At 43.6% G+C, this 25,060-nt stretch overlaps 1 protein-coding gene across 1 annotated transcript in view; it reads left to right on the top strand.

Moving 5' to 3' along the window:
* The first annotated feature begins 1,192 nt into the window (after window positions 1–1,192).
* The window catches only part of MOXD1 (monooxygenase DBH like 1), a 71,959-nt gene continuing 48,091 nt past the window's right edge, over window positions 1,193–25,060 (top strand). Inside the window, exons 1-3 of the mRNA XM_006127288.4 lie at window positions 1,193–1,897; window positions 23,229–23,375; window positions 24,875–25,042. Of these exons, the coding sequence (XP_006127350.2) occupies window positions 1,646–1,897; window positions 23,229–23,375; window positions 24,875–25,042 (567 nt within the window). The 5' untranslated portion in view covers window positions 1,193–1,645. The remainder of the gene's footprint in view (window positions 1,898–23,228; window positions 23,376–24,874; window positions 25,043–25,060) is intronic.

Raw genomic sequence — 25,060 nt, 5'->3', positions numbered from 1 at the left:
ATGGGACTCACACCCTGGATAATCAAGTTTCCTCCCCAACTCCTCTGCAGGAATGGATCTGCAGTGTTGTTGAGGAAAGATGGAAGGAAAGAAGAAAGCACTGAGAATCTGTAAGTATATAATCTTTCTGTACTAGCCTGCCAGTTCTTTTAATTTTTCCTTCCTCCTCCATTCCCCCCATGGCCTGAAATTATCAGGCTCCTCTTTTAAGAGATTCCTTTACCCCATCTCTGGATATGTTTCTGCATAGTCATGATAATTGACTTCCAAATGAATTAACGCACAGGGTTAGTGAAGGGATAAGTAGCTTTAAAAGTGAATGCAAGCCTGGTAGCTTGGAGGCAATGCTCTTTGCAGCCTTGAGGGACTGCTATTTCAGAACACCTGCCCTGTGTGGTGAACCTACCAGAAGCCATGGGAAAGGGGAGCCTGCACTCTTGCTTTCAGATAAAGAACACTGAGGATGAGCTGGCCTGAGAGAGGAGCATTTGCTATACAGGAGTAGGAGTTTTTTAAACAGAAAGAGCTAAAAAACTTAAACTGAGAGTTAAAGGGACACAGGACAGCGTGAAGTCCTGTTGCTCATTGCTTAGTGTTGGCAATATAACAGGAAAGGGCATGGATGGAGGAGGGGAGAGGTCAAGTCCAGACCCCAGTACCCACCGATTTCCTCCCAAGTGGGGAAACAAGTGTTTCCTTGCTTCTGCTACCTTATCAAGTTACGATCTTCTTCATTCTGCACCTTTCCCTGACGAATCAGGCGTCAGACAGCCATGTACGTGGTGATAGGGGCCTGAGTTTTGCAGCCGAACACGCAAACCTGCGCCTTGTGCAGAAGAGCCGCGTTCCCCACCCCACCGGGCACGTTCTCTCATGTCTATGAATACACTTGTGGGGGGAGAGGGGGAAGCAGCTAGGTGCCCTGTGGATGCAAACGCTAAAGGGGGGTTGTTGCGTGGGGCGAGCGCTCTTGCTGCGCATCCCTCACCACGTAGCTTCCCGAGGCGCCTTTCCAATCCGGTTGCTCTGTTGCCCTGTCACAGCCGGGAAACGTGGCCACCAGTGATTAACATCTCCCTGATCTCTCCACTGGGAAACGCCGGTTCCCAGGCACAAGCCGCGGCAGCGACTGGAGGTTCCCGGCCGTGCCCTCGCGTGTCAGGTTACAAAGCCGCTCTGAACTGGAGCCGTGGGAAGTGTGTGGCCGGGGCCTGGCTCTGTCTAGCCCGGGACTGGCTCAAGGGCAGCGAGCGGGTCTCTGGGTCCAGGCCAGACGCAAACATCCCGCCCCCCCCCGGCAGCGCCCATCTCCCGCCTGCAGGGCGGCGGGGCAGAGCAAGGCTGGGATGCCCCCTGTCAGGCTGGGGGGGTGTGAAGGCTCCTGACTCACCCAGCCGCGTCTCCCTTGAACCTCCCTTCCCTGACCTCCCTCTCTCCCCCCGCCCTGCCTCCTGCTTCCTCCGTCCAACCCCTGCCCCCCTCCTTCCCCTGCAGCCCCAGGCGGGGCTGGTCGCGCGGGTGCCGCCCGCAGAGGGGCGGGCTGAGCAGGACACACACACACACCCAAGTGGAGAGCGCGGCGGAGGCTGCAGTAGCAGAGCCCCAGCTGGAGTCTCCGCACCCAGCCGCTCTGCGCCCGGCCAGGATGCGCCGCTGGCCGCTGCTCCTCTGGGGGCTGCTGCTCCCAGTCGCCGCCGCCGGGCGCTATCCGCACAGCGCCGTGCTGGACGGGGCGGCCGCCTACCGGCTCCTGTGGGGCCAGCAGGGCAGCAGCATCGCCTTCCGCCTGGAGGTGCGCACCCTGGGCTACGTGGGCTTCGGCCTTTCCCCCACCGGGGCCATGGCCTCCGCGGACATCGTGGTAGGAGGCGTGGCCAGGGGCAAGCCCTACCTGCAGGTAAGGACCGCGCCTCCCGCCCTGCCTGGCCGTGGTGCGAGGAGCGGGGAGAGGACGGAGCGCTGGGGGCAAAGTCACGCTCTGCCCTCGCCGGTGCCCGCTCTCTGTCCTCGTCCCGGGCTGCCCCCTGCCTGCTCGGCAGCCCTCACTTGTTCTGCCTTGGCTGCTCTCTCCTCTTGCTCCGCGCTGGGCTCCCCCCTCGCATCTCGCCTTGTGCGGTCTAGCCCTTCGGCTCGCTGGAACTTCATCCGTGGCACCCTGCTGCCGTCCACAGTTCAGTGAGTGAGGAGCGCAGGCTTTATGTATTACAATCGTCCTGCCCGTCAAATGTCTCCTTTGTGGCCAGTCTAGGGGACCCTAGGACTCCCTTATAATCGGGATGCAACTTCCCTAATTCTGTCCACGCCTTCGATGCTGGAACCTGGAAGTGGTACTAATTTGACCTTGTTCTCACAAGGGGGTTCAACAGCAGCAACTTGGTTCAATGAGCACTGCAGTGTTTGTACTTGCAAAATGTATCTCCTAATAAGACAAGTACCCGAGATCGTTTCTGTGAAATAACAGGTGTGCTCAAAAGACGCAGAATAGCTATTTCAGGATACCTCCGGTACCCCAAAATAGCTCTGTGGTGTGGAGGTAGCCTAACATTAGCCCTTTTTTTCTCCTCCAGGATTTACTAGAAGCATTTAATCATTAAAGTGACTTCATACAAATTGGAGGTACTTTTATTTTAAGCATATGCCATCTGTAAAACTTAAGCAGAAGAAACCAAGCCTAAAATTTCTCTGTTACATCAACTCAATCAGGCAATCAATCAGATTTTCTAAAATAAACTAAATTTTGGAACATGTTCAACATTTGGAATATTTTGTTCTTTGAAGAGCAGACATTTATTAACTGATAATTTCATGCAAAAAGAAATTTTCTTTGATCTTTCAAAGTGAAGACTTACAGAAAATCAGTCTCTGAATAAAACACAAAATCATGAGACCAGTTTAGTTATCTGGGAATGTAGCTCCTATATTCATAGAGTTTAAGGCTAAAAGGGACCACTGGATTATCTAGACAGACATATATAACATAGTCCATACAATTTCATCCAATCCCCCCTGAATAGAACCCAATAACCTGTGTTTGACTAACAAATATCTTCCAGAAAAACATCCAGTCTTGATTTCATTACTACTTCCCTTGGTAGTTAGTTCCAATGTCTCCCTATTAAAGCGATTGCTTTATTTTGACTTTGAACATTTCCAGAACTCTCCAAACTTTTCAGTCAATGGCTCTTGTTATAACTTTTTTTTTAGTAGACTAAAGAGCCCTTTTCTACCAGGTATTTTCTCTTCATGGCCAGGTGGTGGCAGGCAGAGATTGTAGCCAGGCGGAGGTTTAACCTCCCCAAACAGCCTGGTGTGGCCCCGACCATGTTCGGCTCCAGCAGGACAGGCTTGGGTAAGGCTGGGGGTGTGGCAGGCCACCAGGAGGACTTGGGGAGGCTAGGGCTACTGTCTTCCCTGGTGTTCAGTCAAGGATGCTGTGGCAGTGCCACTTGCCAGGTGCTCCCAGGCTGGGGTCAGGGATCTTTGCGGTGGCAGTACCCACTGCAGGTCTGGGGTGGATGTTGGGCACTGCAAGCTCTGTGCTCTGGGTAGGGCATTGTCCCTGCTCACCAGGCACTTGCAGGCTGGAGGGGGAAGCTGGCCGGGGCAAGGGTGTAAAGGGAAATCATGTCTTACTAATCTATTAGAATTCTTTGAAGGGGTTAACAAACACGTGGACAATGGGGATCCAGTAGGTATAGTATACTTAGATTTTCAGAAAGCCTTTGACAAGGTCCCTCACAAAAGTCTCTTGTGTAAATTACATGGCCATGGGATAAGAGGGAAGGTCCTTTCATGGATTGAGAACTGGTTAAAAGACAGGAAACAGAGTAGGAATAAATGGTAAATTTTCAGAACGGAGAGGTGTAACTAGTGGTGTCCCCCAAGGGTCAGTCCTGGGACTGATCCTGTTCAACTTATTCATAAATGATCTGGAGAAAGGGGTAAGCAGTGAGGTGGTAAAGTTTGCAGATGATACAAACTGTTTAGGATAGTCAAGACAGAAGCAGACTGTAAGGGACTCCAAAAAGATTTCACCAAACTGAGTGATTGGGCAACAAAATGGCAAATGAAATTTAATGTGGATAAGTGTAAAGTAATGCACATCGGGGAAAAATAACCCCAACTATACGTACAGTATGATGGGGGGCTAATTTGGCTATGACAAATCAGGAAAGAGATCTTGGAGTTATCATGGATAGTTCCCTGAAAACTTCCTCACAGTGTGAAGTGGCAGTCAAAAAGGCAAATAGGATGCTAGGAATTATTAAAACAATAAACAAAACTATGTAGCACTTTAAAGACTAACAAGGTGGTTTATTAGATGATGAGCTTTCGTGGGCCAGACCCACTTCCTCAGATCAAATAGTGGAAGAAAATAGTCACAACCGTATATACCAAAGGAGACAATTTAAAAAAATTAACACATATGAAAAGGACAAATCACATTTCAGAACAGAAGGGAGATGCGGGGGGGGAGGGGGGGAAGGAAGGTAAATGTCTGAGTTAATGATATTAGAGGTGGGGAAAGAAAGATGTCTGAGAGCTAATGGTATTAGAGGTGATAATTGGGGAAGCTATCTTTGTAATGGGTAAGGTAGTTGGGGTCTTTGTTCAAACCCCCCCCCCCCACTGCGGAGAGTGTCGAATTTTAGCATGAATGCCAGTTCAGAGGATTCCTTTCAAGTGCAGATTTGAAAGTCTTCTGGAGTAGGATGCATGTGGTTAGGTCATTGAGACAGTGTCCTTTCTGGTTGAAATGGCAAGAAACTGTTTTTTTCTTTGTGATCCTATCTAATGTCTGTTTTGTGGGTATTGATTCTTTGGCGAAGTGTCTGAGACGTCTGTCCAATGTACATAGCAGACGGAAACTTTCGGCACATGATAGCATAAATTATATTTCTGGATGCACAGGAATATGTATTCTTGATCTTATAACTCACTTGGTTAGGCCCAATAATGGTGTCAGCAGAGTGAATACGTGGACAAAGCTGGCAACGGGGTTTGTTGCAAGGGAAAGTACTAGGGTTGGTATTAGTGTGGTATGTCCTGTGGTTGTTGGTAAGAATCATCTTGAGGTTAGGTGGTTGTCTATAGGAGACTATGGGTCTGTCTCCAAGAGCTTCTTGGAGTTTAGTATCCTGTTCCAGTATAGGCTGTAATTTATTGATAATGTGTTGGATAGGTTTAAGTTGGGAGCTGTAGGTGATGACAAGTGGTGTTCTATTGTTGGTTTTCTTGGGTCTGGTCTTGTAGTAGATGGTTTCTGGGTATTCGTCTGGCTCTTTCAATTTGCTTTTTTATTTCTCCGGGTGGGTAGTTGAGGTTTATAAATGCTTGGTAGAGATCTTGAAGTTTCTGGTCAGAAACCATCTGGAGAAGGATGGCAGGAGACAAATCGCTTGATTATTGTCTTTGGTCCACCCTCTCTGGGGCACCTGGTGCTGGCCACTGTTGGCAGACAGACTACTGGGCTAGATGGACCTTTGGTCTGATTCAGTACAGCCGTTCTTATGTTATGTTATGTTCTTATGTTAAGGGTGACAGCTTTGAGTTTGTCAGGCAGAAGGGGAGGTGAGGAGAGGGCAGGATGAGAAGGGAACTAGCCTTACGTAACTGCTGGGGGCTTCACCTGCTAACCACGCTCACTAAGGTGCTTATATATGGTTATCAAGTCAGTGCTCAATCTTCTTTCTGATAGGCTAACTAGATAGAGCTCTTCAAATCTTTAACTGTAAGGAGTTTCCTCCAGTTCTCAAATAATTTGTGACTGTTTTCTACATCCTTCCTTATTTTTCAATGTGAATTTTAAAATGCAGTCACCAGAACTGTGTGTAGTATTCCAGTAAACCTTAAAAAGATTTTGTTCATTGTCAATAAATTACAACTGAGTTGAGAAAGTAATGTGAGTGGCTTCCTACTGTTTTTCAGAACTGCCCATTTGATTCATAAACCTATGTTATCCCAAGCAGAAGGACTTATTTTGTTGCAGTATGAAATAGTCTTGCAGCAATGCCAGTCGTCAGCTTGCTGACAGCATCTCCTTTTGTCCATCATCCTTTCCCCAATGCTGCATCCTAAAACATTTCTGTAAAATGGGGCACAGTCTTATATAAGAATGGTTATACTATCCTGTCTTCCAATAATCAGGGCCAGCCTTATGGAGGCATGGGGCCTGGGACAATGCCCCCCAATGTCCCAAGTGAGAGGACCAGAGCAACACCCCTGCCACAGCCTTCACCCCATCTCTGCTCCATCCCCACCTCACCCCTGCTCTATTCCTTCCCCAAACCCAGTTCCTGCCCCACCACTGCTCCGTCCCTGCTCTGCCCCTCCAGAAAGTCAGGGAATTACGCAGGGGCCTGGTGCAGGGTGGCAGCAGGGGTCATTTCTCCCCTCCCCCTGCATTCACCGCAGTGGCAGGAGCCAGACTGTCCCAGCCTGAGGCCAGGGCACTCAGCTTCACAGCCGGGGCAGCAGAAAGCAGAGCACAGTGAGCTGAGAGGATGGGGTGGGGCAGAGTGAAGCAGACTGTCAGGCCACTCTGGACTTCAAACAATCCATGACAATGAGTTCTTCAGGTTGACTGTGTCTCTTATGTGAAGAAGTACCTCCTTGTGATTGTTTTAAACCTGCTCCCTATTAATTGATTTGGGTGACCCCTGGTTCTTGTGTTGGGGTAAATACCCTTTCTTAGTCACTTCCTCCACACAATTCATGATTTTATAAACCTCTATCAAATACTCCCTCAGTTGAACAGACTCCGTCTTTGAATCATTCCTCATATGGAAGCTGGTCCACCTCTCTCATCATTCTTTTTGTCCTTTTCTGTGCCTTTTCCAGTTCAAATATTTCTTTTTTTGAGATGAGGCAACCAGAACTGCATGTTGTACTCAAAGATTCATATGTTAGTATTGTTGTGATGTCGTCTTAGTATCCGTACCTTTTTCTATATGTTTAGATTTTATGACTGCTATGGCACATTGCATGAATATTATCAAAGAACTACCCTGATGACTGCCTTTCTTGACTGATGATAGTTAATTTAGTCCCCATCATTTTTATGTATAGTTGGAATTATTTTTTCAATGTGCATCCCTTTCTACTTATCAACACTGAATTTCTTCTGCCATTTTCTTCCCTGGTCACCCATTCTCTTCCCTGGTCACTCAGTTTTGTGAGGTCCCTATGTGACTGTTCAGTTAGCACTGAAGGTAATTACCTTAAGTAATTTTGTATCATCTTCAAACATTTTCACTTTACTATTCACCTTTTTCAGAACATTTATGATATGTTGAACAGTCCTGGTCTCAGTACAGATCATTTTGGGGAACCTGCTATTCTGCACAATGAAAACTGATAATTTTTTCTTAACCTTTGTTTCTTATCTTTTAACCAGTTACTACACCATGAGAGGACCTTCCCTCTTATCCCATTACAGTTTTCTTTGCTTAAGAGTCTTAGTTGAGGGACCCTTTCAAAAGCTGTCTGAAAGTCCAAGTGTACTATATCTACTGGATCATTTTTGTCCACGTGTTTGTTGACCTCCCTCAAAGAATTCGAATACAGATTGAACCTCTCAACAGGGACTTGCTGGTCTGGGGATAACGAGAGAGTTCCTTGGAGCCCAGTAGCAGGGCTGCCCTGTGGCACCGAAACCTGGAGCCCTGCAGTAGGGCTGCTGCCCAGTGGCAATACTGCAGGGAGGAGGCAGGAGTTCAGGGGGACTGGGAGGCAGTGGGGCTGTGCTTGCAGTGCCGGGGCTGCCACTGTAGGGCTGGGAGTCCTGCATCAAGGGGCTAGCAGCAGGGGGAAGCTGTCTGGGAGGCTGGTAGCGAGGCCATGGCTGGGCGGGAGCGGGGGAAGGGGCTGGTGGTAGGGGGAGCTTCAGAAATAACCTTTCCAGGTCTGGCAAAATCTCTCATCTGGGACCGGTAATGTCCTGAGGGTGCTGAACCAGGGAAGTCCAACCTGTATGTTGGAGGCATGATTTCTCTTTACGAGAGCTGAGTTGACTCTTCTCCAACACAGTCATCTATGTGTCTGATAATTCTGTTATTTACAATAGTTTCACTTAATTTGGCTGGCATTGAAGTTAGGCTTACAGGGTTATAATTGCCAGAATCACCTTTTGGAGATACTTGGCATTTCTATAGCTGTTTCCAGGCCAGCCGTTTGTGGGGGCGAGGAGAGAGAAAGTAGCAAAAGATGTAAACAACAGTTTAGAACCCCACCCCACCCTTTTAAATCACTGATGCACACTGCAGGCATGAACATGTAGGCTGAGGGTGCAGCCCCCCCCTTGGGGAATGCTAGCTCCAGACTTCTCTCCTTCCACCCATACCTTCTGCCAGTGGTGGGAGTCCTAAAACCGCTGCTCTTCCCTGGCCTGGAACTACAACCCCTTCTCTCTGCCCAGAAGCTCTGAGCCCCCCTTCCTCCCCACCCAGGGAGGAGCCACACCTGTCCTCCTTTCCCTAGACCCAGCCTACTCTGGGGAAACAAAAAACAGGATTATGTAGCACTATAAAGACTAACAAGATGGTTTATTAGGTGGTGATCTTTCATGGGCCAGACCCACTTCCTCAGATCAAATAGTGGAAGAAAATTGTCACAACCATGTATACCAAAGGATACAATTTAAAAAATGAACACATATGAAAGGGACAAATCAAATTTCAGAACAGAAGGAGGATGGGGAGGGGAGAGGTAAATGTCTGTGAGCTAATGATATTAGAGGTGATAATTGGGGAAGTTATCTTTGTAATGAGTAAGATAATTAGAGTCCTTGTTCAAACCTAAGTGTAAAGTGTCGAATTTGAGCATGAATGACAGTTCAAAGGATTCTCTTTCAAGTGTAGTCTTAAAAGGCTTTTGAAGCAGGATGCAGGTAATTAAGTCGTTGAGACAATGTCCTTTCTGGTTGAAATGGCAAGAAACTGTTTTTTCTTTGTGATCCTGTCTATCTGTTTTGTGGGCATTAATCCTTTGGCGAAGTGTCTGAGACGTTTGTCCAATGTACATTGCACTTTTGACGGACACTTTTGGCACATGATAGCATAAATTATATTTCTGGATGCACAGGAATATGTGTTCTTGATCTTATAACTCACTTGGTAAGGTCCATTAATGGTATCCCCCATCCTCCTTCTGTTCTGAAATTTGATTTGTCCTTTTCATGTGTTCATTTTTTTTAATTGTATCCTTTGGTATATATGGTTGTGACCATTTTCTTCCACTATTTGATCTGAGGAAGTGGGTCTGGCCCACAAAAGCTCATCATCTAATAAACCATCTTGTTAGTCTTTATAGTGCTACATAGTTCTGTCTTTTGTTTCAGCTACACCAGACTAACATGGCTACACTTCTATCACTACTCTGGGAAAAAGCTTCTCTCCAAAGACACTTTTGATCTGCCCTAGGCAAGCTCCTGTGGTATTTGCTGCTCAGTCACCCTCTAACCTGCATAGGGCATATCAAAAGTGTCTTTGAGGAGATGCTTTTCCCCAGAGCAGGTTCGGGTCTGGAGAAGAGAGGAGAGTTGCAGTTGCAGCTAGCCTGAGGTTCCTCTGGAGGTGGGACAGGGCTGCAATGGTGGTCCTCTGGCTGGTGGTGGAGGGAGGGCACTCAGGGCTTCTCTGGGTGTGGGGGAGCCTTCTGGTTCCAGCCAAGGGAGGAGGCAGGGAGCCCATTGAATGTTCTGTCCAGGCTCCTGGGATTGCTATCAGCAGACATGGCTGTTCTCTGGTACTGAAGCTGATTTAAGCAGTGCTCTATGTACCACAGTTAGGCTACGTCTACACTACAGGGTTTTTGCACAAAAACCCGTGGAGCATCCACACCTCAAGCGAGTTTTTGCACAAGTAAATTTACAGTGAATCGACAGAACAGAGAGCTTTTTGCAGCATAGGTATTTCTCTTTCCATGAGGAGTAACTTCTTTTTGCGCAAGAGTTCTTGTGCAAAAAGGTGTGTAGATGGGCAACAGGGTTTTTTTCACAAAAAGCGCCAAAGGAAAGGGGGGGGGGGGGGCGGGAAGCACAGGTGCTCTGATGGCTATTCTGTGGATAGCCATCAGAGCTTTCTTGTGCTAGAGTGTCCATGCAGACTTTTTATGCTCTCTCGAACAAGAAGCCTGCAGTCTAGATGTAGCCTTAGTAGTGCAGTAATTTTATATTTGTGTTCCTTAGGAACTTTGCTTGAATATCATCTGGACCTGGTGACTTATTACTGGTTTATTTATCAATTTGTTCCAAAATCTCCTCCACTAGCATCTCAATCTAGGTCAGTTCCTCCAATTCAAAGTGGGCATTAAGAATCCGTGATCCCTTGTGAAAGTTTTGGCAACTATCTCTGCCGCTCCAACTCTTTGCCCTCTCTTCTATTTTTAAAGAAAGTGTTACAGGAAAAGAGAAGTTATTATTTGAGAACAGACATAATAAGCATAGCAAAATTACCTCAGTCAACTGTAAAACCAGATTCTGTTTATTGCCCTGTGAAAGATCAGTTCATTGGACTGGAAAAATGACTGCTGAGGATTTCCAGTGATCAGAAAAAAATCTTTTCCCTGGCCCTCTTCATTCTTACATGTACTCCACAGTCATCACCCCACCTGCTATTCGACACAGATTTTACTTTGCAGTGTTTTAAATGCCTCTTGGACTTTGATATTACAAGTTTTATTTTCACCTGAGGCTTAATGCAACAGAAGAGATTTCTGGTTGCATAAATGTAAAACTAAAAAGGACTTTGGAAAACCCCGTGAAGAAAAATCAGGATGGAGGGTATAATTATCTCATGGAAGTGTTGCCGGCACAGAGTGCCCGAGGGAGGCAACAGCTGGGTTCGGTGCCCGGTGTGCGTGCTCCAATAAACACACCGGTGTGGAGAAGCAAAAAAAGTTTATTTGAACGCTCAAATAGGTGCCAGGAGACTAAACATCTCAGATCAAGCATTCCAACGTAAGCAGTTTTCCCTCCTTATATACCCATGTTGTTTACTTGCAGGAAAATAGTGAACTGTAGCAAGTTTCCCACGCTGGGACATGCTGCCAGCCCTATTCTCCTCCTCCCCTCTACAGAGACACATCTGAATTCTTCTTCTATACCACTGATAGTAACTAGGCAACCTTAAGGTCTGTCTTGCCGTTCCCAGCTATTAGCGAGCCAGAGAAAAGTTATGCCTGGGGCGGGGGGAAAGAGGTGGAAAAGGGGGGTGCTTTTAGGGTGCTTGGGCCTAGAGCGTGGGGGGCTTCATCGATTCTTTTGATCTTCCACTCCTCCGAGTTACCTAGGATCATGCCCAGTGACCTCAACAGAAGGAAACGTGATTTTAAAAAAATGTGACTCAGTGATTTGAATGTTCAGGCAGTACTTGAGTGGCCAAGCATTTCAGGAGTGCAGCTGTTGGAATGGAAGCCTATTAAACAATTTTGGGAGGGTGCAGAGAACTAGTCTCATGGCATAGTCACTTCAGCATACTCAATAGGTTACTTGTAATAGGGGTTGGGAGAGGGATACAGATAAATCAAGAAAAGAGGCAGGAAACTGTGGCTGTTGATGATGCAACATGGCAGAATCCTTGGCTGTAGCAGAGAGCATTGCAGTGGTATAGCTGCAGATCTCACAGAGGACTACTACAGTGAACAAACAGTGAAACAAAACAATGGTGCCTGCTGTAGGAATGCTGGGAGCTCCTAATGACTCCATTGGAAAAACTGACTGTCTCCACCTATAAAAATGTTAAACCTGTGATATTGCCAAGGTAACTTTCATTTTGGATTACTTGTCAAGAAGATGCTTTGGTGCAGCCTTAACTTATGTAGCTAGCTACATTTTTTTTAAGTGCCTCTCATTTATGCTCCTGAATTAACACAACATACATTTTCATGCTAAATCCAAGCCTTCTGCTTTGGTCTCCATGCCTGTCTGAAACTGTGCATCCTGCCCCTCTGCATGTAGCAGCTTAGAGCCCCATTTTGAGTAATCTTCCTTGATGAATGCCTATTTTATGCAAGTCATACAAGAGGGTTGCATTGTAAGGTTCATCTATTGAACTTACACAAAAATAGTCCTTACTCAGGGTGTAAATCATTAGTGAATAGGGTCTGTATGTCACTGAAAAGTACTTGATTATTCATTACAGACTTGCTTGTTAACCCTCACCCAAACTAAAGAATATCTGTTATCAAAAGTATCCCATAGAATTGGCTTATTTGCTTACAGGAAAGTGCTTAGAATGGATTTTAAAAGTGAGAAAACTGTGAGTATTCTTTGTGCTTAGCAATATGCTGTTTTGAAGTGCACTCATGCCAACAGCAACAAAAAAGTGTTTAGACAACAAGTTGAAAGGCAATAAAAGTGGAGATGCAAAATGTGTACCATCCTAATGTGTTTTAGTTGGTGCTTTGTTGGAGGTATTTCATGCCTTTGAGAAACGTGGAAACATTTCCAGATGACTAATTAGCTCTTAGCTTGAGTTTGGGATGCAAGAAGACACTGCAGCATAAATAGGCAGGTCAAAAATAGTGTGATGAGCAAGTAGCAAAAGATGGAAAAACTAGCCTTTTTTGTAAAGTACATCAGAAGCAGGAAGTCTGCCAAACAGCCAATGAGGCCACAAAACAAGCAAGATGCTAGAGAAACTTGTAGAGTTGCCAGATGGCTTCAACAAAAATATGACACACTTGACATTACATCACAATCTATATTACATCTTATTTAGAAAATACCGGACATGTACATTTTCTCAATTTGCTTCCTGAACAGAAAGCTCAAATACTAGACTGTCTGGTTCAAAACTGGACACCTGGCAACCATAGGAACTTTCAAAGAAGATTAGGCCAATGTGGAGGAGCTATGTTAATTCTTTGCCTCAGTCCTCACTGCAGAGAATATGAGGGAGATTCCCACCCCTGGGCAATTCTTTTTAGGTGGCAGATCTGAGGAAGTAGATTCAAGTGTCAATAGCAGAGGTTTGGAAACAAATGGATAAAGAGCAGTATATCAGCAGAACAAGATGGTATTCACTCAAGAATTCTAAAGGAACTCAAATATAAAATTTCAGCACTGCCAATCACTAAAATCAGCTGCTGTACCGGATGAGTAGGGGGACAGTTAATGTGACACCATTTTTTTTAAAGGCTCCAGAGGTGATCAGGCCCATAGGCCTAACTGCAGGGCTAGGTAAACTGGTTGAAATGGATAATTCTGTTCTTTAATATAGACACATAGATGAAGACAAGATGTTAGGGAAGAGGCAACATGGATTTTGTAAAGGGCAATAATTAATTACTCACTAATCCCTTAGAATTATTTGAGGGGGTTAACAAATGTGGGTAAGGATCAAGTGAATATAGTGTATTAGATTTTTAGAAAGCTTTTGACAAGGTCCTGTAGCAGGAGTGGGGATCCGAAGGCCTGGGGGATCAGATCCAGACCCGTCTTGCATAGATCTGGCTCCCGAGGCTCAGAGTTCCAGCCCAGCATCGGGGAGCCTGCATTGTGGCTTAAGCCCTCTGCACCCATCATGGGGCTGGAGCACACAGAAGCTAACAGGCTGGGCTCTGGTGTGCAAGGGGATTGTGGAGAGTGTTTTTTTTTCTTCTCAACCAGGGGCCTCATCAGTAAGAGTTTTTTTTAGGGGGGTGGAGGTGGGGTTTGAGAGGTGGGGGTTTCTTCTCAACTGATTTTTTTTTTCTGTGGGTCAATGGCCCTCAACCCAAAAAAGGTTCCTCATACCTGTCCTATACCAAAGGCTCTTAAGTGCTGTTGAACATATTCACAAATAATTTGGAAGAGGGATAAACCATGAGGTGGTAAAATCTGCAGACCATAGAAAACTATTCAGATAGTTAAATGCAAAGCAGACTACAAGGATTTACAAAGGTATCTCAGAAAACTGAGTGACTGGGCAAGAAAATGGCAATTGAAATTCAAAGTTGATAAATGCAAAGAAATGTGCATTTGAAAACATCCAAACAATACACCCAAAATTATGGGGCCTAAATTAGCTGTTACTTCTCAGGAAAGGAATCTTGGACTTATTGAAAATAGTTTTCCGAAAACATCTGTTTAGAGTGCAGCAACAGCCAACAAAGTTAACAGAGCACTAGGAACAAGATAGATAAGACAATAAATATAATAATACCACTATATATATACATGGTATTTCCACATCTTGACTACTGCCTCCTGATCTGGTTGCCCCATTTCAGGAAAGATGAATTAGAAGTCGAAAAAGTTCAGATCAGGGCAACAAAAAAGATTAGGTGGATGGAACAGCTTCAGTGTAAGGAGAGATTAAAAAGACTTGGACTTTTTCAATTTGGCTAAGAGCCAACTGAGGGGTACAAGATTGAGGTCTGTAAAATAAGTGTTTTTGGTTTCTTTCTTCATATAACACAAGAACTAGGGGTCACCCAATGAAATTAATATGCAGCAGTTTTAAAACAAAAATAAGTACTTCTTCACACAACACCTAGTCAATCTGTGGAACTCTTTGTCAGGGATCTTGTGAAGGCCAAAACTATAAGTGGATTCAAATTAGGTCCATTTGTAGAGAATGCACCCATCAATGGCTAGTAAGCAAGATGTTCAGGGATGCAACCCCTTTCTCTTGGGCTACGTCTACACTGACATGATTTTCCAGAAATGCTTTTAACGGAAAAATTTTCCGTTAAAAGCATTTTTGGAAAAGCGTGTCTAGATTGGCAGGACGCTTTTCCGCAAAAGAACTTTTTGCGGAAAAGCGTCCGTGGCCAATCTAGACGTGCTTTTCCGCAAAACAAGCCCCGATCGAAATTTTCACGATCGGGGCTTTTTTGTGGAAAACAAATCTCTGCTGTCTACACTGGCCCTTTTGCGCAAAAGTTTTTAGTTAAAAAGACTTTTGCCCGAATGGGAATAGCATAATATTTCCGCAAAAGCACTGACAATCTTACATGAGATCGGTCAGTGCTTTTGCGGAAATTCAAGCGGCCAGTGTAGACAGCTGGCAAGTTTTTCCGCAAAAGCAGATGATTTTGCGGAAAAACTTGCCAGTCTAGACTCAGCCAGGGTGTTCCTAGACTCTGACTGCCAGAATCTGGGTGTAGATCACTTGAGAAAGGAAAACCTCAGCTCTTTCTCATTGCAGCAGCTTGCAGCCGGGTGAGAAGCACCTGACCACAGCCCCTGTAGATGCAGCAAGCACATCCCATTGTCTTGGCACAACCATACCCTTACCTTGCTTTCAGTTATGATGAGAGGAAATTTAGTAGTCCTAGCTCTTACTGTTTAGGAGACGTTTTTGGACAGATGGACAGACAAACAGATGCACATTTCTAAAATATATGAGATTAGAAGACTTGCTTGGTGTTGCCTGGTTCCAGGGCTGGAATAGTAGGGGCCATGTGGCACACCCAGTGGCTTCTTCCTGGGATCATCCTGGACTGGGGGAAGCATGCCTGTTGCAGCATGCCCATTGGGGTGAGGGGGCCATGCTGGCCATTTGCCCCAGGCTACTGCAGTGAGAGAGGGCTGGGTAACTTTCTTTCTTTCTTAATAAATAAATAAATTAAATTAAATAAAAAAATATGAACTGAGTAGAATCAGTGCCCTAAATTTAAGATGAAACTCATTTGAGATTGGGGGGGGGGAGTTTGTTTTCCTTATTTGTAAAATTACAGGAGGCCCCCGACCTGCCAAGCAATTCATTCCAGAGGAAGCATCTCAAGTCGGGGGCTTCGTAACTTGAACCCGCATTTACAGTACGTGCTGTACACCATCATAAATGCAGGCAGAGAACATAAGTCAGGGGTTTCTGGCCCCTTCCGCACTTATGAAAATGGTTGCAAGTGTGGGGGATCGGAACTTGGGTGGTCGCATCTCAGGGGCCTCTTGCATGACAGTTACCATGTCAAAACAGCTTTTCTTGTGATATTATCCAGTCTTGTTGGAACCATGAACTTCAGGATGCCATTTGAATGAAAAATAATATTAATAATAAAAAAGGTTAGCCAAGTGATTTAGAAATTCCATAAAGAGTTGGTTTATTGCAGATTTCAGACAGAAATCTGAATCAGTCCTTACTTTTTCTGGAGTGATTTATCTTTCCTAGATATCGTGAGTCAGATTCTGTGCTGTGCTGAAGTCCTGCTAAGTTATAGCTCCCTGATTCTCTGCCCAACTCATCTTCAACTCTTTCCAAACTAAAGCAATCCCCAGGCCTGGTCTAACCTCCACTAATTAGTAATAGTCTGTAAGGTGGAAATTGCTGTAGCTCTTCTCATGCCTCTTCCTAACTGTTTGATTCTGACTTTCTCCCCTATACTCATCTAATCAGCACTGAAATTTGGTGCTCCTAAGAAGAATAAAGCAACTTTTAAAAATTATACAGTCTGCTCACACATGAAACCACTGGATTGGGCCATAGTCTGTACAGTTCTTTATGATCCTTTGGGTTGAAATACACTATGTAAAATTTAGTATAGGAAATGGATATCCTAAACAAAACAGTCTTGGACATCGTAAAGATGTTGAGGGTTCTTTTTTTCTCTATAAACACCTGTTCAAGTGTGTGATGACAGCTGGTAATATTTTTTCTCAAGATTCCTTGTGCAGCTGTGCTTACATTCTCAAGGATAAAACAATGTATTTACAGCTTTTATTACATCTAGAAGAAATTACTTTCAATGCCGTTTTGTATAGTGCCAATCAGAAATATGTCTGTTGCAAAGCTCTTCTATGAAAGTGATATTGGTCAGTAGAATGTGAGAACCAATTTAACATCATTGCCTTCATCTGTTGTAAATTATACACAACAACATGTATAATCTGTGCAATTTTTCACTTTCCATATGCTGTTTTAATTGCTAAACAACGTATTGTGATAATATTGTCCAAGTATTTGCTCGATGTAAAGTTCCAAAACTAATAATATTTACTTCTAAAAGATTAAACTATAGTACTGCAAGTTTTCAACAAAAATTTGATAAACAATCAGAACCTGGTTTACCATTAAGCAAGTGAGCTAGGTTTCATAGAAAAAATAAAGGGCCTGATTCACTGATCTTTTCCTCCTCCTTCAATCATTACTATCTTTGTAAAGTGGGTATAAAAGACTACCAGTCTGATTTGGTGGTATTTTATATGCACTAGGTACTTATTTGCACCTGTGGGGATATTGCTATGCAAATAAATAGACTCAGGACTTAAGTCTTTATTATAATGGATGGATAGGAAGTACAGAATCAGTAAATGAGACTATATTTTTCCATGCTGTTAAGACTGATACAGAAATCTTATACCAAGGCCTTGATTGTGACTAAAGATCTGAGTTTCAGCTCTCTAACATTTAGAATGTGTACCAATATGGACTTGTTAACAATAGAAAGTTTAGATGCTTTAACTATAGCTTTATAGTTTAAGTGATAAAACCCTGCCCCTATGGGTACAATTATACTGGCATAAAAGTGCTTATATTGGTATAGCTTATTCTAGTCTGGGAAGTAGAGTAAACTGTACCAGTTTGACCTCCTCAGACAGCTATAGCTGGGCACACACCAGGGGTAAGCAAACATCAAGCCCCTGACATAGTTGTGCCAGTAAAACTTGTAACTGTGGTCAAATCCAGTGCTAGGGAGCAACTTCCACACTAGTAACTTGAGAAGACAGTGTAAGTTTGATTCCATCAGTAATGTAGGAACAGGACTGTTACAGGGCGCATCACAAAAGACCCCTTGGGGATGATTCCCCGCGTGCTGACACAGCCACTGACACTCGTTCCTTTCTTTCTGTGGCTTCTTGTCACCCTGTCTTGCTGGGCCATTTCACCTAGTCTCCCCCCAGCCAATGCACAAAGCTAAGATCACCACCCTCATGAGGAGTAATACAGACACTGAAACTTTTCAAGGCCAAGGGGAATGTAGTTCTGGGCCCAGCTTCCAGGGCAACCACTCCTCAAATGGGATCAGAATCCCATGTAAATTATTTAGGTAAGCCTCTTTTAACAATGGAAGGAGGTGGTACAAACTAATTGCTACCCCAGGTAACAATTATTTATACAGGGCTTGATAGTAAATAAAAGTACAGGCAGTAGGATTTAAGTAATTGCAAGTGAAAACAGGCAGAGCAAAGAGAATTAATTACAAATGTAAAATAATAAAAAATGCATAGCTAAATCTAGCACTTATTACAAACTCACCCTGAAACTATTCTTATTCCAGTTAAAGCCTCATAGCCAGGGAAGTCTCTTTCTTCCATGGGTCTTTAATTATCCTCTTGGGTGTACCATGCCAGCCAAAGACAAAGAAATTGCCATTTTCCCATTGTTTTATAGATTCTACTTTGGGTGGTAGTTATGTGTCTATCTTCACCCTTACATGGAAAATTACCAGGGTGGGGTGGTAACTTGACTTCCTAAGACCAACCACTGCATAGACTCACAGGACAAAAGAGGCTGTTTACAAGTGATCATCCAGACACTGAGGGAAACACCTTTGATAACTTTCATTTGCTTAATTAAAACCATAAACCATTCCACACACAACATCTCTAACTTTACACACAAGAGTGATACATACACCAAAATCCGATATACAGATCCAGTGGATTGAGACATTAAAATTAATAGGTTACATGAGGTATTTTACCCAAAGCATCTTCGAGCTATGCTTATTTGTGACCATAAGTCAATTTCATAAAGCATCAGTGTTTATACTTATTCTCCCACTCTCCATGTTTGTGATAGAAGACCTTCCAAAGGCAAAAGGATTAACTAAAACAATGATTCTCAGCCTGAGGGGACATGTCTTTCTGGGGGTATACAGAGATCTTCCAGGGGCACATCACTTCATCTAGATATTTATCTAGTTTTACAAGATGCTACATAAAAAGCACTAGCAAAGTCAGCACAAATTAACATTTTATATAGAAAATATGTTTACGCTGCTCTATATAGTACACTGAAGTGTATGTGCAGTACTTATTCCAATTGATGTATTTTATAATTACAGGCAGTCCCCGGGTTACGTACAAGATAGGGACTGTAGGTTTGTTCTTAAGTTGAATCTGTATGTAAGTCGGAACTGGCGTCCAGATTCAGCCGCTGCTGAAACTGACCGCCAGTTCCGACTTACATACAGAATCAACTTAAGAACCCCAAGCGTCCCCAAGTCAGCTGCTGCTGAAACTGATCAGCAGCTGATTCCAGGAAGCCCGGGGCAGAGCAACTCTGCCTCGGGCTTCCTGTAGTCAGCGCTGGTCAGTTTCAGCAGCCGATGACTTGGGGACGCCTGGGGCAGAGCAGCTGGGGTGCTGCTGGGTTGCTCCAGTAGCGCCGCTCCTCGGCGCTACTGGACCAACCCAGCAGCACCCCATCTGCTCTGCCCCAGGCGTCCTGATTCAGCCGCTGCTGAAACTGACCAGCAGCGGCTGAATCAGGATGCCTGGGGCAGAGTAGCTGGGGTGCTGCCGGGTTGGTCCAGTAGCGCCCAGAGCGGCGCTGCGGGACCAACCGGCAGCGCCCCAGCTGCTCTGCCACAGGCGTCCGGAGAAAAGCCTAGTCTGCTGGGGGGGGCGTACTAGCTGCACCCCAGCAGACCAGGAAGACGCGGGTGGTGGACCGAGACGCACCGTGGTCCCACCACCTGGGTCGTCTGCGGCTTTGCTCCCCATCTCCCTGGTCTGCTGGAGACCAGCAGACCAGGGAGACGGGGAGCAAAGCCTCTGAGGATGCCAGCAGCTTCCCCGAGGCTTTCCTCGCTGCCGGCTTCCCCGAGGCTTTGCAAAGCCGCGGAGGGGCTCGGGCAGCCCAGGTGCGCCTGGGCTGCCCCGCTGCCCGAGCCCCTCCCCGGCTTTGCTCCGCGTCTTCCTGGTCTGCAGACCAGGGAGACGCGAAGAAAGCCCCGGAGTACACGGGTGGCAGGACCGCGAGGTCCCGCAGTCCGTGTCCTCCGGGGCGAGCCCCGTTTGTAACTGCGGATCCGACATAAGTCGGATCCGCGTAAGTCGGGGACTGCCTGTATGGTAAAATGAGAAAGTAAGCAATTTTTCATAAATAGGGTGTGGTGACATTTTTTATGTCTGATTTTATAAGCAAGTTTTTAAGTGAGATGAAAGGGGGACAATACTTTGGAATGTTGAGAGCCCCTGGACTAAATGATTTAGCCAAAAATATACATTGTTCCCAAGCTAATGGCTGGATACATTTTTTTTAAGTAAATGCTGAGCTTTTCACATGCTGAAAGTTGTAACTAAGTGAATGGATTTGTACAGTTAATGACTGAAACCAGCTTTTCTCACCTTTGCTAGGTGCTAAAAACCACATTGATAGGGCAGTATTTCCAGGACACCGTCCTGCTATAGAATCAAAATGAGACATTCATAGTAAATTGTGCAGAACTATGACTTGCCCTCTCCATTCATGTGATGAATGAAATAGTTATACTGATATTTATATAATCATCATCCATTATCCCTATTGGTATATTTTATACCTAATTCAGTGATGCAGAGGACAGGATTTTAATTTTTGGATGGGATTCAAGTAAAGTTTGAAAATGGATCTTCCACCCCACTCCAAATCCATCTAATCTCTTGTGACTGTCTCAATGAAAAAAAATCCATAGTTTCCATGCAACAAAAATATATTAATCACCAAACACAATATCCCCATCAATCAAGTGAACCTCCACATAAGACCCACCCATCAGTTCCCCCAATAGAGGCCTGAAAGTAAGTCTATTAATTCCACTTGGTAAAATGAATTCAGCAATTCTGCTAACACTCCACAACCCAACCCAACCTATCCATCTATTCCCTTCCTCTTAGCACATGCATATAAGACCCAGATCTCTCAGCTGCTTCCTTTGCTCCACACCTCAATTCAGGATCCTGCTGATTCTGGGACTTATTTACACATACTCTCATACCCAATTTTCAACGTACGCTTTGTCTGCACATAGCTAGGGACAGTCCAGACAACTGTAATTTCATTTTGTGACAACGAACGAGGATTTTAAATTTGTTTTTATTGTGGATTGGATTCTGGCCTCAGTGCACAGGATGAACTGTGCTCAATGAAGGAACACCTATTCCTCAATTTGTGTTTTCCCCATTGTTTAACATGTAGCCACAGGCCTTATTACTGCACACTATTCAAACGTTGCTCTGCATACAAAACTGTGTATTTCTTTATGGATTTGTCCGTGATGCTCATCACTTTTGTAACGGAGTACTTTCTAAACAATTAATTCATTAATTTTAATTTTATCTTCTCAATATTCCTGTGAGGTGAGAGGGAACTATCCTCTCTGTTATTAAATACTTTATTTTGAAAGCACTGCTCATGCTGACTTCAGTTGCAATTGCAAGTTATCAACCTCAGAGACTCCAGTTGGACAGCTTAAAATAAAATCCAATGAGTGGCCATGTGTGAAAAGTTTGGTGCAGTTGACTTGCCAAGCGTCACATGGAAACTCTGTGCATGCAAGTATAGAATCCAGTTTTCCAGAGCAGCCTTCAGCTTCGTTAATTAAGAGACCATCCTTTATCTTCCTGCCACCCTCTCCCTCATTTGCTATATATCACGCAACTTCTGTAACAAATGAAGTAGGTTCCAACAAGCAATAGCATTCTTCACTAGACAGACTTGATCCAGCTTCCTAACATAGACCATCCTGTGGTCTGGATAGGAAAAGTGGCCCATGGAAATAATGGCATGCTCGTGTAATTAATATCATAGTGCATACACGCAAGAGCAGCCAGTTCAGTTTTCAGAAGCAATGATAAATTTAGGGCAATGAGGGTTGCCAACTCTCCTGGACTGGATGGACCAGATGCTATTTGCAGCAATGTAGTTCAATCCCTCTGGTCTGGAAGAGTTGGCAAGCTGATCTCAACAGGTCTAAAAGAATGGGGGTGCTACTCAGCATCCGCTCCTCAAAAATAGTTCCAGCACTACTGATTATATATGATTTTCTGGGGCCAAGATTTCACCTAAGGTTATGACTGAATGCCTGTTGGCCAGGAGTCAGATTTTGGAAGAAATTTCAGTTCAGCCTCAAATTTTGCCCTGAAAATCATTTTGAAACGCTTGCATATGTACTTTTAAAACTCTCTCAGTTGCATATTCAGTTGCAGATTTTGTCTCTGGAAACTGGAGTCATGCAAGTCATAGAAACCACATAAAACACATTTAGCTTCAGAAGCGCATCTACTGGTTAAAAAAATCCGTTTCAGACAAAATCCTTTGGTAACAGAGAACACTAGCATGTGCTGGGAATGCAGTTTTCTCTTAATGTTTTCCTAACCGCAGGCCAGATGCTCTCCTCCAGGGTTCAGTGCACAGAGTAGCAAAACCCAAAAGAATCTGTACAGAAAAGATCTAAAACTCAAAGGCAACTAAGACTATGCTGCTGCCCTGTCTCTGAGCCTTTGGAAAGCCTTTCTCATCAGCATAAGGTTGGGGTTCTGTCAATATAAGAGGATGTGTCATCTTGAGGGAATGAGGCACAGCTAGCAAACAGCTGCACATGGCAGCAAAGAATTCAGGGGTGAAAAGGTTAATGATGTGACATTACTGAAGCAGTTTCTGCATTATATATGACATGAATGCTACTCTGAAGACTGTGATCATTTTTCTTTTAAAAAATGCACATTTGGGCTTTTAAAACTGATAGACGTGAACAAGACTATGGCATCACAAGATGAATTTTGCAGTTTAATGATAATTTTCCAGAAAACTCAGTAATTAATGCTGGAGTGACTGGTTCCTGTTGATTTTTAGATTAACTTTAGATTTTTTTTCCTTTAAAAAAAAGTTATAGACACTATCTTGTGGGGAAAGAGGAAAAGGAAGTACTTTTGATATAAACATTAAGTGAAATTAATTCTTGCTATACCTCTACTGAAATCAGTAGCGTTACAGTAAATATGAATTTGCTCATTATCTTTTAGTATCCTATTTGTTTTTCCTAGGTGTGTAGGCACAAGCAGTAAATTTATACCATTGTGAAAGAAGAATCTGTTTTAAGTTCCCAAGTCTCAGCTGTTTATCAGTAGGATTCACCTGTTGGAAAAAGACTTAGATGACTTTTTATCCAGAGAATGATTCTATTTCACTTACAATAAATCATTTAAAAAACAATTGTTGTCAATTCAGTATTTTGCATAAATGCATATTTTGGATTTAATACCAGATCATTTTTATAATGAATTACAGCAAGTCGTTCTTTTGTTGTATTTTCAACAGGATTATTTTACAGATGCTAACAGAGCATTGAAGAGAGATTCTCAACAGGATTACCATCTTGAGTATGCTATGGAAAATAGTACGCATACAATATTGGCTTTTAGCAGAGAGCTGCACACTTGTGACACAAATGATAAGATTATAACGGTAAGGTATTCTGCTTTTTTATAGAGAGATACATTTATATCAAGTAAATAAGATAGATCAAGTACATAAAATTGTACCATGATATTGAAGCCAGTTATTAAAATCTCTTTACGTTAAACAAAGAAAAAGAACTACAGAAATTCAACTACCAAATGTGTTCAGCTATATACACACATTTTCCAAAAATTCCATTTTGGGGCTTAGATTGGTCATATTAAATGTCAATATTTGGATGTATTTTAGTAGGCATGGGCAGTTATAGTAGAATTTCCAACTTCTTTCCCTCCCTTTCTGTCTATTTGAGCTGTCTCAAATTTCTTATATACTGAGTCTTATGTGCTTGACCTCAGTACAAAAAGGTGAGTTTCTGGAAAAATTGTGTATATAGTAGGATAAACACTTTTATATTTGAATTTGTGAATTTTCTCTGTTTTTAAAGTGGAACAATTTTTATAAACACATTTATTGCCCACATTAAATTATTTTGTTTGTAGTATTGTGGCTGCGAGAGTATATTTATTTCTTTTTATGTAGTTTTTAGAACTTGCATTCACTGACAGTAGTATTAAAGATGACTGAACAAGCAGAAAGTCTTGCATCAAGTCATTCATTTTGCTATATGTTAATCTTCTAACTCTAAAAAGTTTGTTCTGATAGGAGACATTATTTTAATCAATGTTACAGAGTTAAAGGCCAAAAGGGAGCTAGGATTGTCTAATCTGACCTCATATATCATAGGCCAAAACCACCAGCTGTCAGTCACCCTCACTTTGAGCCTAACAACCTGAATTAAACCTAAGTATTACAGTCTTCAGGACATTAAACTAGTGTTTGCCACAAACAGAGAACAGAAGAAACCAAGATGCATTCTTGTTCTAGCAGCTGATCATAGGAGAAGCATTGATAACTAGAGCCCTGCATGGATACAAAATTTGTATGCACATCTACATTTATATCCACAAAAATGAGTGGATGCAGATACCCATGGATATAAAGTCTATATCCACAGGTTTGCAGAGCTTTATTGGTAACCCCTCTAAAAAACACTTGCCTCATTTGCTTGTTTATTTTCTGTTTAGGGAGCTATTCTGCTTTGTATGGCTGTGCATAAAACTTGCTAACATTCATGGGCAAGACACACAAACCTTAATGTCACACGTTTCTCAGGGGCAAAATACATCTCTAACTGAGGCTAGCTGAGTCCTGCAAGGAGATGCTTGTAAAACATTATTTGAGGACAGTCATTATAGAAACATCTATCAGGAATTGTTTAGATGGTGCTTGGACCTGCCGTGGTAGCGGGGGACTGGACTCAGTGACCTCTCAAGATTTCTTCCAGTTCTATGATTCTATGTGGGTAGATTGCAAAACCAGAGTAGGGGTCACTCCAACAGAGCAACAGTTCACTTCAGCTTTGGATCTGACTTGGGAATTTCTATAACTAAAGTGTGAGGTAGGGCTTCTTTCAATACCTAATCAGAAAAGATTTTGTTTTCAAGGAAAGCACAGTAAGGGTGATATGGGCCTATCACCACAAAGACATGGGAGAAGCTGGTCAAAATTACCATGGATCAAATCGTGGCTCAAAGAGTCTACGTTTATTGAACCCTGAGAAAAAGAATGTTATATCTGCCTCTTTGTCATACTTTGACTTGACAAACCAAGACGTAAGTTACTTTGGGTTT

Source organism: Pelodiscus sinensis, chromosome 3 (genome assembly GCF_049634645.1).
Source record: "Pelodiscus sinensis isolate JC-2024 chromosome 3, ASM4963464v1, whole genome shotgun sequence".
In the NCBI taxonomy this organism is placed as follows: domain Eukaryota; kingdom Metazoa; phylum Chordata; order Testudines; family Trionychidae; genus Pelodiscus; species Pelodiscus sinensis.
The sequence above is the reverse complement of the archived record's forward strand: the minus strand, read 5'-3'. Positions and strand labels throughout refer to the sequence as shown.